General features: G+C 44.1%; 1 protein-coding gene and 1 non-coding gene across 3 annotated transcripts; one reads left to right on the forward strand and one right to left on the reverse strand.

The window, feature by feature from the left end:
- Positions 1-212: 212 nt before the first annotated feature.
- TRNAL-CAG (transfer RNA leucine (anticodon CAG)) lies at positions 213-295 on the reverse strand. Its single transcript has one exon. It is a non-coding gene; the product is annotated as a tRNA-Leu (tRNA).
- A 2,916-nt stretch (positions 296-3,211) lies between these two features.
- Positions 3,212-17,716, forward strand: LOC108626322 (nose resistant to fluoxetine protein 6). Of its 2 annotated transcripts, XM_026814744.1 has the most exons (13): positions 3,212-4,051; positions 6,479-6,675; positions 7,371-7,582; positions 12,878-13,143; positions 13,241-13,411; positions 13,617-13,710; positions 13,805-13,927; positions 14,281-14,446; positions 15,191-15,366; positions 15,564-15,693; positions 16,173-16,490; positions 16,565-16,719; positions 16,790-17,716. In XM_026814744.1, the coding sequence occupies exons 1-12, from the start codon at positions 3,604-3,606 to the stop codon at positions 16,688-16,690; spliced, it is 2,427 nt and encodes an 808-aa protein (XP_026670545.1). In that variant the 5' UTR covers positions 3,212-3,603; the 3' UTR covers positions 16,691-16,719; positions 16,790-17,716. The 2 variants fall into 2 exon arrangements, with proteins under 2 accessions (XP_026670545.1, XP_026670546.1); XM_026814745.1 differs by lacking the exon at positions 16,790-17,716 and having other exon boundaries at positions 16,565-16,720.

The following is a 17,716-nucleotide window of genomic DNA, read 5'->3' on the forward strand; positions in this document are numbered from 1 at the left end:
TGCGTCGATACAGTTACTTTCAGAATCACTCGATCGGAATCTTCCGTGTCGTACAAATTACCGATCAATTTTAGTTATCGTAGCAGCGTATCGTACGGTTGAAACGATGCTGCATTTTGTTCGAGCGGAGCGTTCGCGATTTTATCGAAGCAAGATATTGCTAGAATTTTTTACCGGACTAAGATAAAGGTTGTGATAAGAAAAAAAAATTCTGTCAGGAGTGGGATTCGAACCCACGCCCACTTGGTGGACTGCGACCTGAACGCAGCGCCTTAGACCGCTCGGCCATCCTGACTGTGTTGAACACTTCTAACATCCATTATAAAGACACTATCATTTAAATATTTTTCTATTATATTTAGAAATCATATTTTTATGTTTGAAAATTAGTCAAGAGATAGTAAATGATCGAAATCTTTCATAATTTAGTATATAAACTTTATATAAGATAAAATTGCTTAAATCAGAATCTAAAATGGAAATTTATGATTATTTAATAAATAAACAAATTTTCTCTTAGATTTAGATATAATTATACCATTATATTATTGTTTTATCACGCGAGTAGAAACAGGAGCGATTTTGGTATGCCCTCTACGTTTTGAAATCACGAGTTTAGTACCAAACTACTAAAGATAAACTCCTTTATTTAAGAATTTATATGTGAAGAATGATGCTAATGCAGGATGTACGATTATTAAATGGTTCGTTGTTGACGCAAATATTATTTACCGTTAAAGAAAAAACGAAAGGACAGGAAATTAATCGACGCAGGCTTGGGCGATCGTTTCAACTTTGCCGACCGTAGTACAGGTGCTTCCCTGCCGCGCTTCGAATTCAAGATTATGCATATTTACATATTCAATCCGTCGAAGAAGGAACTTGTTAGCGTGAAAACGTGCATTTGGCATATGCGATAGGAAACTTTTCCGTTGATTCTTTGACTTTCACTTCCGCATGCAATGCATTTCCAAACGTTGGTTCTTCATGCATATTGTATATGTAATCCGCGTTGTATTGTGTTATCCCATAACCGCCGTTTTCTTTTCTTTTTTTCCAATCATATGGCGTATCCTTGGAGATATCGCTCTTTTCATTCGTTGAGCAGTCAATATAATAATAGTTCCATAGATATTTATTTGCCTATTTATTTTTTATTTATTTAAACATAATCTGGTCGCTCTTTTTTAGACTAAAACAGACCACGTTAATAATTTCAATGTTCCACGGTGGGCGAAGTAAACATTAGTGGGATGCACGGTAACGCACATCAATATAAACAGGCTAACCACACTACATGAACAGTGCCCTAGTGCTAATGAGATGGGCGAAGCAGATGGGATACTTAGCACCTTCAGTGTGTGTCTGTGAGTGAACAACTATGAGTATACAAACAGGGTTACGAACTTTCATACAGCATACACAGATATTTATCGAAGGAATCATTTTTGCGATACGAGTTTTAAGCCGTATCATTCTTCAGACGATTATGTACATTTTTATGAATATGGAATGTAAAATAATTCGACAGAGAAATGACTCGTTGTGCCAATAATTGATTTGAGTTCTTTCTTTTGCCTTTCATAACTTTTCTCTAATCCTGTGTACGAATGAGTATAGCTATATGTAAGATTAAGTTAGGTCTTGCTTGTTAATCGGACCGAGCACGGTGCAACGCGATGTAAGAAAAGGGTAATTATCGTCACTCGAATCGAGAGCGAATTGCTTTCTCACGAGGATTCAAGTTTCGAAGCCGATAAAGCGGGGCCTTCGAGAGCCGACCGGTTCGATTCCTGCGAGCAGGCGATCGCGAGAGACCGGTTACGAGTAGTTACGAGTCGAGCGCGTAGAAAGCTCGGTTGCGTAACGGAAACGCAAACGCAAAAGCGGACGAGAGCGGAATCTCGTCGGGAGCCAGTTTCCGTGGCGATGAACCCTGCTTGGGCCTATGGGACTTCGGACACTCGAGAAATTCGGTGAAACTTTTGAAGCTTCGTTACGGGGGACGAAAGTAACATCGCGCGACGATTTCAGGAGCGCCCGCCCGTTATGTAAACGAGGAATAAAAGTGAAAATGCACCGACCGAGGCCGTGCATTCGGTGATCTAACGAGTGTTAACGAGCTCGAGCCCCGTCGCGTTAATGGCACTTAATAACAATGCGCACAGAGAATCGCGGTTTTCAAATCTTAGTTGAGAGGGAAGACTTATTCGCCACTTTCATAAAGAAAGATTCTATCGACCTCTTCGCGTATGCAGTAGTAACGGTAGTCTATGGCGTTAAATGCAACCAGGTTCAATTCCAGAAGGATGTTCGTTTAACGGGAGGGCTGACTCGATTTCGAAGGGGGAACAGGTGGTTGGTTGATTCGGAGAATGTTCGCGAGTATTACCGCGTTTCCTCCAACGGGTCTCTCGAAAACATTCACGTCAGCTACGCGTTATTTATCCATGGTGACTCGCAAAATGCAACCTCCTATTTTATGCTGTCGGAGGAGAACGAAGGGAAAATGTCACTTTCTATCTCTCTCTCGGACGTACCAACGTCACGAGATGTTTGTGAAATACTCATTTTCCAATTTCCCTCGGCGACCATATTCGCCTCGGTGCACAGAACCGCTAGAATTATTCTGTTAACGGCGACGCGTATCTACGTTAAAATGAGGAAGAACGTTGACAGTTTTATCGCGTTAGTACGCGCTGCCAAGCAAACTTACGAGGCGCTTACTTTTTACACACATGGAAATTGTTTCAAGTATATACCAACAACTACAAATGTCTTCGAAACGTGAGGAACAAAATCAGATGTCTAGCCTAATTGAGATGTACCCAATAATCATCTACATATAGTACTCCTTTCTAAACGATATTAAATAATCCACAAGCATTTGAAAATAGCTACGTAGCTTTAAAAAAACCCGAGCTTTAATGTCATAAAATAAAATTGTTTGTGAAAGAAAAAAAGATGGAAGAATAAATGCAAATTGTCTCGGATGTACAACGTTCGGACCGAGATTTCTTAAATACGCAGACGGTCCGAAGTGCAGGTGGCCAAAATTGTTAGAGTTCCTTTGGAGGGAGACGCCGAAGATGGAGAGGTGAAGGAAATGCATTTACCGTCGTAAAGTATATCGCGAAGAGAAAGGGGGACCGGCATCCGCGAGTAAACGTGACTGCTAACTCGATTCGCTTCATTCAGTGTCCGATCCTTAGTCTCGTGCGTGCGTATTTGTTCCCTTACGATCGAAGGTTCAGTTGTCCGAGGGATAGTGATTACGATTCGGGTAATATTCGAATACCGTCCGAGTTGAGTAAGGCAGGTTGCGAGAAACGAAATCGAGCCTAGTAAGTACGGTCGTAAACGGTTCGCAGCGATCGACCGTCAAATATGCTCGATGGTCTTCGTAATTGACCGATCGACGAGCGAAAATTGCCCATTCGAGGCAACCGATATCTGGTTACCAGCTATTAAAATATGACGTTTAGGGCTTTTATCGAAAAAAGCCAATGAGACGTCTACGCGGAACAAGGGAGAAGCAGTTCGTCGAAAAGGATAGGAAGCATCGTTCGAGATAACAGGATCGATTCGTGATTGTTGGAGAAAATGTATCTCCGTTTAGGCTACGTTTTGCTTATATCGACGTGCATCGTCCACGCGGCAGTTTCGAAAAACGAATCGAACATTTTACGGATAGGGAAGCCGCGAGTGCAAATCGAGACGCGAGAGTCGACCTCGAACGGTAGCGATGCGAGGGAGGATACACAAGGCTCGAAGGGTGGGCCGTTAATTGGATTCAGCAAGAACAATCCGGAGCTGGATTGGAAGAATCAGCTGAAATTGTTCGATGGAAGGAAGGAGACACATCGTGATCTCGACGTCGATTTCATGAAAGAGAAGCTCGAGAGGACAGCCAACAGTATTCAGTGGCTGGCGGATCTTTACGATCCCTTGAAGTGGTCCAGAGTACCCGGTAAACTTGATGACGGATGCAGGAAGGAAATGGAATTGTTCCTCGTGTCTCTCAACGATGGAAAGCTATGGGCCGCCAAGAGTGAGTAAAACCGGATCTCGTACGAGTAGACGGAAATCTATATCCATATCCGAATACGGATCGGGAAGGTTCGGGATACTTGCTCCGTTTCCCGATTTAAGGTCGACCATCGAAAGCGTCTTGTTTAAGTGAAACTAATAGAAAATGCAAACGAGAAATCGTTTTCTATTCGCGATGTAGCGCGTAACTGATTTATTCGCGATGTTCCCATTAACTGGCACAGCGGATACTGTAAAAGTGCGAGAGAGGACGGTTAACAAATTCTACCCCGAGAAACGCGTGCCGTGCCGTGTCGTTGACAGGCACGCGATTGCCAAATGCGTAATTACTTTACGAAACAGTAATGCACTGCTTCGTAACTGTTCGGCCGGCTTTCGTCCTTCCTTCCGTCGCTTTCGTTCATTTCGTGAACAAAGCGGCCGGGAGAATTCTTGTTACGACTCCTACCAGATAACGCGAAAAACCGAATCGAATTTAGGTCTCTCGACGCAGAGGTTTATTAATAATAACTTATTATCGTGATGAGAATTAAGAACTCGTCGAAACTGTAGACTTTAATTATTACAGATGCGTTTCGTTCATTAACTTCGCGCGAAATCGAAAGCCCACGACTGGCGCGCGAATGACCGTTGCCATTTCAGGGTTACGCAATTGCCTTGTTTCTACAAACCGTGGCATTCACCGGGCAGCAGCGAAAAACATTACCACCGATTTCTATACATTTAATCACGTAACGACTTATCTCGGTTCCGTGTCGGATAAGTTAAATAAATTTTCACCGACAAATATCGCGGCTCGACAAAATTTATCGGTTCTCGAAATGGTACATGTGTACCTGGAAACTGTGTATATCGCAATTCATATATCCATCGAGCTTGAATGATTTTGAACGCGTTTATCACCACTTAATCACAATAAATCGCAACTATCCGGCAACACAGGGTCGAAATGTGAGCACGCACGATGGATCGTAATCGATAAAGAACGAAAGGGAAACGCGAAAAGCTCGGAAGGAAGCTGAAATCGATCGTATCTGCGGTCAGGAATTCCGCGGATAGAATCCCACGATTTTCCAGATTCGCGGTTACCTCCGGCAACAAATTGACGCGACACGTCGGGGGTTGGCTATCGACAGGGCAAGAATCACGGTTCGATTCCCCTTAAACCGCAAATTGCAATATCTTTCTCGCACTCTCGTTCGATCGGATTCGATGCTCGACATGAACCTTCTCTTTCGAGTTCGTTATGGGTTACATCACCGCGCGAGGTCGGAAACGGTAAATTTTCCCTTTACTTTTATTTCGCCGTTTATTCTATTTTTTCGAGAGATGTGAATTAACGAGCGCAGACGTGATGATGTTCGGCAATTACGGGATACAGCGTTAAAATTGTGCAATGTTACGATAGTTACGCGAAATACCACCTGAATCTCGTCGCGGCGGTGGAAAATGCTGGTCTGGCTGAAACGCGGACAGGATGAAATTATTTCCCCTCGACCGTAGTATAAATTCGCGTTAGATGCGTGTAATCTGTTACGTCACACCGTAATCTTTCGTTCTGCTCATTGCTTACTACTCATTCCGTAACTCTAAATCGCATCCGTTTCATCTATATAAATTTCACGTTCGGAGTTGTTCAAATTCCTACGATCTCTTAATCTTCGATCAGTCTAAAAGAGTGGAAATGGTTGCAGACAGAAAATCTACACACAGATACCAGCGCATACATCAAATGTATGCTTTAAACGCAGATCTAATGAAGAATCTAACAAGAATAATCGATTTTCGTGTTTTGATGAAGAAATTGCAAGCACGTATAAATAGATCTGGGTGATTCGAGATGCGTTTCATGCGTCGTCGGACTCGTGACGGAACGCGATAATCGGCGATTAATTCGATGAGCAACGTGGAGCATCCTTTCGATCGTTCGCCCTCGATGTCCATAGCAATATCTAACCACGTTACGGGATACGCGTCGCGCTTTCGAACGAACGAGATTCGAGCGAAACTGCGTCTGTTAACAATGCACGATCGTGCTGGTAGTAGGTCGTTATTTCGCGCGTTTACAGACTTCAACTCAAGCTTTCTCTACTCCTGTGGTCACCAGCTGAGCCGGCTCTTTACGTAACTGGCAATGAACCTTTCAGGCGTGGTCGCGAGCTTCGTAATTCAATCTTTGAAAGTCGAATGTTTTTACGTAACCTCCAACGAGAGGAACAAAGGAATTATTCTTTGATTTCAAAGAAAATGTATTTTCAAAAATGTCATTTGCTGGATCGAGCAACAAAAATCGACGTTCTTAAAACGTTATTAACGCTACGTCGAGTAAGGCGCGAAGCTTCCGACCGTTATCAAAGGAGTTAGTAGCTTATCTCGTTCGTTCCAGAAGAACGCCTCTCGTAGCGTTCGATTCGTTCCTTTTTTCCAGTGTCGGATGCGAGCGGACGTTATTCCTCGCAATTCCATTTCGGAAACAGTTTCTGGCTGGGCTCGAGCTCTCTCTGCAAGGAGTTGAACGCCACCAATGGAAAGATTCATCCAAAACTCGACGACAGGCCACCCTACCCGGTGAAATTCCACGTAGCCAAGATGTACTTGACTCTGCCCAAGGAAATCGAGTTCTCTGTAAGCATCCCTCACCGCCTCTTCAATTTTTCTATTCTCCAATTTCTATGCACTGTTTTTATACACTACCCATAATGTAATTTTCGCATAAAATTGAGAAGCGTCGAAAGTGAAAAAGGCCGCGGCTCGGGACTTGTCTTAGTTTTAATCGCGTCCTAAGTAAGCACTTTACGGGTCTCCGACAGTTGCCAAACAAAACTTTCTTCCTGTGGGAAGCGTCCAAGTTACAGCATTTGGGTTAATCGGATTATACGACGTGATGTTTCATATTTCGCGATTAGCGAAAGACGCATTTTTTTCATCGCCAGAAGTTTCCTACACGAGTCGAGTTGATCAGAATATAAAGTCGTGAAAAATTCGAGATGAGATACCGGTTAGGAAACTGCAAATGGAAACTAGGCACGCGCTGAGGAAAGTGGATAATCTACTTAAAAGAAACGCGAGGTACGTTCCCTTAACATCGCGAAAAACACGGTTAGTCCAAACTTGTTGCGAATCTTTCGCAAATCCTTCGATTCGGAGAAGATTACGGTACCACTCAACGCGATGGTTTGGCTCGACGAGTTTGTAGCTGTATCCTACTGTAACTTTCTCGAAACAAGCTATCGACTGCATTTTTCCTGATCCAATCGTGTTTTCGGTATAGCGAAGTTAATTAATCCGCGTGTTTTCGCTGACGTGTTCAATTGTTACAGTCGCGACAAGTTTTTTTGGGCCTCTGTCTACCGGCGAAGTGCGATCGGGTATCTTTGACCTCGATGCTGCGAGCGAGCGCGGATCGCGTCGAACTCGAGGGTAATTCGACTTATCGATCCGGCGCCGGCCCGAAGATTCACATCGTTGAGGTGAAACCTGTGCCCGCAACCGATTACAGCCCCTGGCGCGATCCCAAGTTGTACGTCTTGTCGTAAGTAACGCACCTACTTTTACCTCCTTGGCTTCTTACCGACATAAATTAGCCACGGAAACCGAATTTTCCTCCAGGACAAGTCTGAAGCCTCGTAACGAAACTTCGCATACCCGATTACGTGTTCCGGGTGAAAGAAATTTTTAAAACCGAACACGGTTACATTATCCAGCGACGGGTAACACGGGTCTTTGCTTAATTAGACCTTTTGCGACATACCTCGAACGAGGCGTGACCTGTGCACGAAGAATGCGGCGATCGACTTGCGTGAAAATAGAAAAATCTACGACTGTTTTCCGCGTATGGAGCAATCGGAGACAGGTCGCGGAGTTCGACCGCTTCGAACTTCCAATTCGACTTTCGAAGGCCCTTTCTCCTACTCCCCTCTCGAGCTTCCGAACACGCGAGAGGGAAATGTGTCCCCTGCTGCCAATGAGGTAAACGTGTTTCGATACACAGAATGACTCGTTCAAACTGGCAGAAATGTTCGAACGAGATAATTATATTGGTTAAAAAACTTCACGACCTGTGAAAACACGGTTTTTGTGATGTCTTCGGTCATGCGACCGGAATTTGCGTAACGATTGCATTCGCTTCGGATAACTAACCGAGCAATCAAGAATATTGTAACTTTAAACGTGTAATTATGCTCTTAGGTTCGAGATATACAACAGTAGACGATGTTGCAATCGATTCTAATATACTTCGTGTAAGATTGCTTATCTCTGCACTATGAGAGTACCTCGCGTTGCCATACAATTTCGTTGTACCATTGGAAGGTCGAGGAAAATAGACAAATTCCGTTCGCTAAATTTGACGCGCTTTTACCACAACGCATATGGCGCGCAACGTTCTAAAAAGGGAATGGTACCACCGGGGTTACCAACAACGCGAATCGTAAATTCAACTGGCCACCGGCTGCAACCGGTCGATCTCATAAATTTAATGACTGGACGTTGTCGTTACGCTTAACGAGCTGTATCGGTGCATATCTGTTTATTTATACGAGATATATTTTCTTTTCGACGTAGGGATTGCGACACATCACGGAACGAAAAACCTCTAGCGACCGTGTTCTGATAGATAGGTAGCGATTTTTCGGAGGAAGCGGAATCTGCTTTCTCGTTTTATGAATTAGTGGAAACGAACGATCGTAGAACACGCCCCTCCGATTATTATTACGAGACATTACGCAAGCTGTGTCACATCGAGGCGGGACACAACGCCGATTACATGGTTGGATCGGACAGAAATAGTCTTCCGACCGTTAAAAAATCGAGAAAATAACGGTCGCCTACTTGCACAACTATTCATAATTTACCGTATCTGCAACGAGCAACCGATTTTTTGTAAAACCCACTACGGGATCGTGGATTATGCAAGCGTTGCGCGGACTACGCGACACGGTGAGGGACTCGAGATAATTTTACATGGAACACCCAGCATTTCGCGAGTCTTTCTGGAAAAATGCGACCCAAAAACGCATCTCCGTTGCAACATTGCACCTGGCCAATTAAAATTCGATAAATAACGTTACGTCAGTCATGAAGAGAGCGGGAGAAAGCGAGCGTTTGGTAATAAGGCGAGAACCACCACCGAACGTTGGAAATATTCGGAGTACACGCAACGTTCAAAACCCGTTGAGAACGAAAACGGATCCGTTTCCTTACTTGGAAGCGGAACGAATCCTTGGCAGACGGTATAAGAAAGTCCGCTCTGCGCAAATCTTGTCAAATAGTACGTACGTTCCCAAAACTTTTCACGAATTCCGAACGAAACTTCGCCGACGTCGTCTAGGTGCGACGAACTCTAATGGATCCCGGTGGTTTAGCGTTGTCTCCCGTGCATGCCTCGGTTGGAAAAACTATGCGAGGTGAATCGAAGATCGGTAGTCGTGCGAATACCGCGAAATCTCGTCACCTCGTTCCCCTTCTGTTAAAAATAATCGGGATACTTTTATCGCGAACGTCGGAATTCTTTCGCCGATCACGTTCGCGGTGAATAGATGACACGGGTAAGGAGGTTCCACAGGATGCATTAACTTCTAGCCCGCAGCCTTCGTCCGCGCCGCATTATTATTATCGCCGGTATCAACCATGCAGCTTTCGGCTATAAATAGAAGTTCGCACCTCTTCTCGTCCTTGCACGCGATGCATATTAACTCGGTTCTTGGTAACACAGCGGGGGGTACTCTAAACTCCAAGGCGAGTTACAATCTAATGGCCCAATTCACTGATGGCTCCCCCGACACCGTTGCATCGTCTAGCTTTGTTTTAAGATCAAGGCCACGGATCGCGTCGACGATTTGCGAAACGCGAGAGAATGAAAAACGGAACAAATTCATATTTCATTTAAACGTATATGAATAAAAAGTTCATTATTACGAAAGCTCGCTCTGCGCAAATCTTGTCGGAATAAAAAATTCATTAATACGAAGTTGACATTAAAGGAGACGTGTACGAGTATTATAGAATTTGAACGACGGTGGCACTCCATCCACAATCGTGAGGTTTTCCTTGAAACGATTTCCAAAGGCGCCCCTCGATGAATCGTGGAAACCGGTTTACGACGATTATGCAACGAAAGTTGCGCTTGCGGACGAACCGAGACCGTTTACACCGGATTCGCTTCTCGCGTAGTTTAAGCTCTCGAAGACGTTCGAAATCCGGTCCTTCTGCTATTCAACTCCGTTCGATTTGACCGAGTTGGGAAATTGAATGGGATAACGCGGATCGACAGGTGCATACGGTCTGCAAGCGTGCCGCGAACACGTACGTACGTACACACATGCATATTACGTAAGATCGTAGAAAGGCTGAGAGCGTGAAAGTGGTTGGCGCTATCGCGTACATTCCGCTCGAGCGCGACCTCGCTACCCGTATCGCACACCTGGACTTTTGCTATTTGCGATTCATCGATGTTACGATGATTCATCAATCGACGAGGGTACCTGATGTTTTCAAACAAAATATCCTTTTCTCGACAATATCGAGCCAATGCGTGTCGCCGTTATTTCGCAATGAAATTGTGCAAGAAATTATCTATGCACCGTCGACCTACTAACTTCATGAAATTGCTTCCATCGCAGTCGCATATATTATATTACTTTTGGAAAGGCGTAATCGTGATCAATTCCAAAAATGAAAATAAAAGTAAAATCGTGTCGAGGAGATGCGAAAGAAAATAAAAGTCGTTAATAGGTACAAGCTAAACGATGCTTCCATTATTACTTGGAAGAGGTAGACGTTGCGCATTTCAATTTCAAAATTTGTACCGTAGCCATTTACTCGCCTCGCGTTACGGTTACAACCCCGAGATACTCGAATAACCTCGAAGTGCTAGGGGCTTTCGCGATGCTCGATTCTCCTCGGTTTCCCTCAGTCAAGAACTCGTTACCGCGAGATAGATGTAACAGCCACGGTCGTTTAAGCTCAAAAGAAGCTCGAGACAAACGAGATGCATGCAAATAAGCTTTGGCATAATTGAGGCTAGTTTTATAGTCACTGCTTGGCTGCTTTTTATTCGTTTCACGATTACAATGAATCGCGGAGACCATGGTAAGTTCAAAAGGTAAAACTTGTGCACCTTTTCTCGTGCTTCCATCGCGAAGTCGCGGTCCGCGGTGTAACCCGTAGAACTTTGACGAGAAACTCGATACTCTCGGACTTTATTGGTCCAATCACGAAAGGTAAATAAATGAGAAAAGTAAATACGGTGGCATGGCGATACTTTCCGCGGCGGGCCGACGTCTACGCCGGAAATTTCTTTCGCCTCGCATTTTCTGCCAGACAATAAATATCCTACCTGATATTGCCGCACGTCCGTCGTACGTTCCCGACTTCCGTCTCGAGCCAACTCCCTCTCAGCCGCATCTTTTGTACTCACCCGGACTAACGCGAAAAATGGGAAAGAGAAAGAGCGTTATTTATTGGCCGCTTTCACTCCCGGGAGGAAACGAACAATGCGTTTAATCGACAGAACGTGGATAGTTTTAAAAAAAGTTAAGTCGAAGAAATAGATCGTTGTTTCGATGTGTTTCGTCCCAATTCCTTAGCTCGAAATATTTATCGTACAACGAACTGTTTCATGAACCGTGTACCCGTAAACGATTGATTTTCAAATACATTTGGTTCCGGAAATCGCGGAGCGTATGGTCGCGACGTAAAGTTCTCCGATGTCAAATAATAATTCATAAGATATTTTCATTTCATGGGAACTGTAATAGTACCAAATGTAATCAAATGGAATCAACTGTAAACCAAATGGAATCGTAACTTTTCTATCGTTTTCATTTATCCATCACTTTCACTGTAAACGTGCGATAAATAAAACGACGTAACAGACGTACGGAGTTAAACGGCCGAAGCGGTAAGGCTAAGGTCTTATAGAAATCCGGTTTACGTCAAGGTGCGACGCGCGCGTTACACTACGTACAGATACAATTCATTAACCCGATGATAAATGCGGCTCGCGATCATCAATCCGTTTGTAAACTTAGCAATTTATCAAATTGACGGGGCAGCCGTAGAGGTGAACTACGAATGCGTTCCCGATTCCTACAAATCTTGAGCGCGATAAAAATTTGTAGAGAGGCAACATTCATTACCCGGGGAATAACTTGGCTGCACGCGCGGAGTCGTATTTTAAGTCTATGATTATCTTAACCAAAACAATTGTCCATTCGCCACGTCCATTGCGTAGGGATATCCTCAAACGCTGTCGCATATACAGCAATAAACGCGACACGCGGAAATTTACGAGCAAGAAATACAAAGTCCGATTTCAACGTCGCGATTTATAACCCAGCGTTTTGCCAGGTCTCACGTTATTAAATCAATTATTCGGGAGCATGAATAATTGATATTCTTACAAAAGCCCGAATTACCGTCATACGTAATTCGTCGAGATATCAGTTAAAACGTTACTGCGAAATATAGCTGGAAGAATGGGAACAAAATATAGGTGAGAAAAAGTGTGCCTATCGCGAGGTGTACGTATCGTTATGATTTAAGAGAGGTTTAGAGGCCGACGCCATTAATTTTAAGTTTTAACGCGCGCTTTAGCGCGGCCGCTTCGCTTTCCCGGTGTAATTAGAGCCGCTTAAAATAAACGTAAATTTGACCAGTGAAGGAACAAAAAAAGTTCACTCTATTAAGGCGATCGTGGCGAGGAATACGACGAGTGGTTTCGCGTATACTGTTACAACTAATTTGCTTCTTAAATCGTCTATAACGACACGGTACGTCGCTCTGGACTTATTTGCGTACAGTTGCTCGCAAAATTTTTCAATTTCAGATGTATAGGAGGAATGGTAATACTGTTGATGCTGTGCGCAACGATCTACGAGTACAGAACGTTGCCAAGCTTAAAAGACGTCGAGTCGTCTAGCATTTCAAACAACAATGAGAGACTCAGTAATTTTTCCAACAAGAATCTGAATTTGAACTTGAACCGAGACGGCGCCGGGATGATCAAAGACAACGGAGAGGAGCTGATCGAGAAGGCGAAGAGCCTACAACAAGATCCAAGCGATCGTCTGAAAAAGGAGGTCGGCAAGAGAGGTACCGTATTGTAACCGATTCGCTTCGTCGCGAGCATCTTATCTCATCTGTAACGAGACATCTTTTAATCACTTTCGTCTTCGATTATTTTGTCCAGGGTTCTGGTCGACGTGCCTGACAGCGTTCAATCCGATCACGAACGGTAGCAAAATTATTAGCACCGACCCAGCGGCCAGAGACAGCCTGACTTGTTTGCACGGGTTGCGAGTCCTCTCGTTAGGATGGGTGGTCATGGTGCATACCTATCTTCAAGTTTACGCTATAGCGGGTACGATAAAAGTTCCTAGCGACAACTTTGCCGAGCGATCTTAACGAAATCTTTAAACCGTCAATCATTCGCGTTTTGTCGCGACTCAACGTAACTTGCGTACCGGTTTCCTCGATACACCGCACGAAGTATAAAGCCTTGATCCCGCGTCGGACTTTCACCGATAATTCCACCAGATGATCACTTTCTCTGTCGCAAATTCCAGAGAACAAGTCGCTGCGCACGGTGACGGAACAGAACTTCATGTTCCAAACGATCAGCAACGCGACCTTCTCCGTGGACACGTTTTTCTTCATCAGGTAAAAAAAAAAAGCGATCCGGATGTATATTTCAGGATATACGACCAACTATTCAGGTCGATCCTAAACCCAACCGAATGCTCTGACCTTTCAGCGGCCTACTGGTCACTATCCTATTCTATCGATCTTCCGGAAACTTGAAAAGCGACGACGATTCTGTTTACTTGAAAACGTGTTTCTCGAAATTCTTCATCATGGTCCTCTACAGGTTTATCAGGTGAGCAAAATGAAACTTCTGTCTCTTAAAACTCGACGTGCAAACCATATCGCGATTAATCGTCTCGTTGTAAAATAGAGCCTAAGAATTCAAGATTTTCTCATCATACAGATAGTATGTGCCGGAAGGGTGGATTTTCATTTTATCGGAAAGCCCGAGGCGCAAGAAAGAAAAATTTTCTCGCGAATAAGGCGAGTGCACTATCGATCAGAGCTAAAATCCACGCTACAGATGTTTACGTATCGGCGCGATTTCGTCCGGTATAGAAATATCGCCGAACGTTTGTTAAAGAAAACTGTCCTACGGTCTCTCTGAGATTGACAGTGACCTCACGGAATTTCCTCTTTTCCCAGATTGACACCGGCGTATCTCTTTGTCCTGGGAATCAACGAGATAGCTATCAAGCACACTCTATCGAGGACGGTGTTCTCGCCGGCGATCATCGATCATATGACATGCGAGAAGTTCTGGTGGAGAAACGCGCTCTATCTCAATTCTCTCTACCCTCGCACCGAAATGGTAACGACTCCCCTTTCGATGCTTAACCGTTATAATTAACGATCGTCGAGCAACGCTGCTCGAACCGGATTCGCTGAAATAAGACGAAATAGACGTTGATTCAACACCAAAACGACTAACGTTTCGTAACTGTAGTACCCGATAATTGTTGATTGATTAAAGCAACGCTTGTTCCGAGCGCGCAGCCACTTAATTAGGGGAATTAAATCAAGGATGAAGTCTCCCGAAAGAGGGGAGATCGGGGGGGAAATTACCACACGGAAGTATAAGCTGGCGGGCGAGACGGAGAAGGTGGTCGCGCGTCGCGATCGTTTTCCGATAATTAATTCTATCGGTCGGAGAAAGTGCTAAAGTGGTGGAACTGACAACGTCTAACTGTCTTAAAATTAATTTCGTCGCAGCCCCGAGAAAAAGCTCGAATCGATCGATGAATAAACGAACATCGGTTTCATTTTTTAACTCAGGACAATAGGCAGATATTACGAAAGAATTAACAGAACAGCTGTCATCGTCGGAGACGTTATCGAATTGGTTCCAGTCGATCGAAGCATTGAAATACAACTTATAATTACGCGATCCATTAGCTCCCGACTGAATTCAGCTCGCCCCTTGGCTATCAATTTTCCCGAGGCTAAGATGCGCGCTTGCTTACTTTCCGATACTTTCGCGATTCGATACGAACTTGCCGAACCTTGACGCAATTTTACCCCGATGAATATTCGATGAACCACTTTCGCTGTACAGTGCATGCTGTGGAGCTGGTACATGGCGAACGACACGCAATTCTACGTTCTCGGGATATTCCTATTACTGCTGTCCATCAAGTATTTAAAGGCGATCGCCATGGTGGTTCTTCTCGTAATAGTTTCCTCCTGGTTCACCACATTCTTCATGGCTTATTCGAACGATTACGTCGCCAGGTAACAATTAATCGTTAAGTCACGCATATGCAAATACGTTTCAGTTTTATTTAGTATTAAACTACTTTCCACTTCTCTGAATTACTTAAGCGTCTTGTTCTATAAATCTGAACCAACGATAACGTGGCTAACAAAGCATAAAGAAAACTGTTGCGTAAACTAAAACTTTAATTTCGACTATTTATTCTATCTGTCAGGATCCAAGAACCGTTCGCCCTTTTCGACGAACTGTACGATAAACCCTGGATGAGAGCCGGTCCTTACTTCGTCGGAATTATCACGGGATACATTTTGTTCAAAACGAACTGCAAATTGAAACTGCCGCTGGTAAGTAGCTTCGTTCGGGCAGGAAAAGGAAATAGAATTTGCTTCCGATAATTCTCCACGCGGGTAAATACGCTGCACTGGATACGTACGCGGGTACCAATATACCGAGCATTGTATATTCCAGCGAGATTAAAATCGAAATAACTCGACCGCGAACGAATAAGCTGGTATACGCCACGTTTCAAAAATTTATCTAGCTACTAGTAAGTACGGAACTGAAATTTATAACGTCTTACTTCGCTTCGTGCGATGAATAAAAAACGAATAGGTAAAGAATCTTTGCAGACGTTTCATCGAGAAATGAGGTAGCGCTCCGAAGACAAGTTTAAGCTTGTAGATTAAATAGATACTTCGTGATATACATCCAAGTTGGAGAATTGAACTTCTTTTTAATTTCAGTTCTCAATATACTTTTCCTCGTTCTTATTTTTTTATGGTTTACGGTTTAATTAAAACTGTACGAGATACGAATGTTACAGGTTGTGAGGGCGATTGGTTGGGTGGTATCGACGGCGATAATGTTCTCGTTAGTCTACGGTTTGTACCCGGGAAACTTGACGGTGATGGTTAGCTCGGTGTACGCCGCGTTAGGGCACACCGCGTGGGCTATTGGCGTCTCTTTCATCGTGATCCAATGCTGCACCGGATGCGCGCGAATGATCGACAGCCTCTTATCGCTCAGACTGATGTACCCGCTATCGAGACTGACCTACTGCGCGTACCTGGTCCATCCCGTCATCATGATGATCACCGTTACCCAAATGGACGGACCGTTGCATCTTCACAACGACATCGTGGTAAGCCGAATCACGAGACACGTACGAAAGGAAAGGAGAACTTGCATAGCCTGACGCTCGTTTGCTTTCCGAAGCTGATACTGTACTTGGGCAACCTGGTCGCCTCGTACTTGATGTCGTTCTGTATTTCGATCGCGTTCGAAGCGCCCGTGGTCAATTTGCTTAAGATCGCTTTCATCTCGAAGAAGAGGATCAGGTAGGGAAACACAGTAGCTGCGCGCGATCCACGGTGAGTAATGGACGGGTCGGATCATATCTCACAATAGACTTATCGTTATCGATCTGTCTTCTCTGTTCAGGAAATAATCGTCGTAGCCCTCTTGAAGCGACTGAAGAGAAGAAAAGGTATCGCGTCGCGAGATGTATTGGACGAAAAATGAAAGCTGCTTTCGCGGGTCCGTTTTCCCAACAAAAGCTGCTGCGTGGCTCGAAAAATTAGCTGCCGCGGAATCTACGTCGGACAACGCGATTACGTACATTCGATTTAGTCTCGAGTGGAACGCAAACTGACCGGATTTCTCGCTCGTTTCTGTAACGACGATTTTTTATAGTTGATATTTTCTGTCGTTATCGGAGACGTTTTATTATGTACTCGTTTTTAAATTCGTAACATTGTACGTTAATTGGAAAAGATAGGACGGGCTTGTTTTCCTGATTTTAACGCGATTCTGCTTCCAAATCTATCGTTATCGATAATGAGATACACTTGTCGCGTTATTCGTTGATGCACTCATTAAACGGACATCAGTTTTTACGAGAAACACGCGAATCTGGTCGAAATAGTTAAATAAAAGTAGTATACTTAAGTTTGCTCGTAAAATCGAAACAATAAAGGTCTCATGTTACGGGTTGTTTTCCAAAAGACATTTCCGATAGCCTTTGCACGTATACGCCTAGTTAGTTGACCGCGAACATATGCCGCGAGTACGTTTCCGATGGAAGCGATCGGAAAAGTTGAACCGAAACTTGGACAAATGGCGAAGCACAAGAGCGAAGAAAAAGCCGCGCCACGAATGTCGCGGTATTTACTCGACGACGGATTAAACGAAGACGGACGGAATTGAAAACACGAACGGGCGTGACGAAGAGTTCGTACTTTAAAGTAAAACTTTTCGGAAAACCAAGATGATTGTGTATCGTTTTCCAGGACTCTGGACATCGAGGACAAATGTTTGTACAGTTTTGTACACAGTTGTTGAAAGGGATGTTTCATTTTCTAAATAAAT

This window comes from Ceratina calcarata, unplaced genomic scaffold (assembly GCF_001652005.2).
Source record: "Ceratina calcarata isolate Rehan_Ccalc_2016 unplaced genomic scaffold, ASM165200v1 scaffold397.2, whole genome shotgun sequence".
NCBI lineage: Eukaryota > Metazoa > Arthropoda > Insecta > Hymenoptera > Apidae > Ceratina > Ceratina calcarata.

Coding starts and splice junctions, on each gene's coding strand:
- LOC108626322 (XM_026814744.1), top strand. CDS start 3,604: ATGTATCTCCGTTTAGGCTACGTTTTGCTTATATCGACGTGCATCGTC. Junction 6,676..7,370: donor CCAAGGAAATCGAGTTCTCT/GTAAGCATCCCT, acceptor CAATTGTTACAG/TCGCGACAAGTTTTTTTGGG. Junction 14,447..15,190: donor TCTACCCTCGCACCGAAATG/GTAACGACTCCC, acceptor TTCGCTGTACAG/TGCATGCTGTGGAGCTGGTA.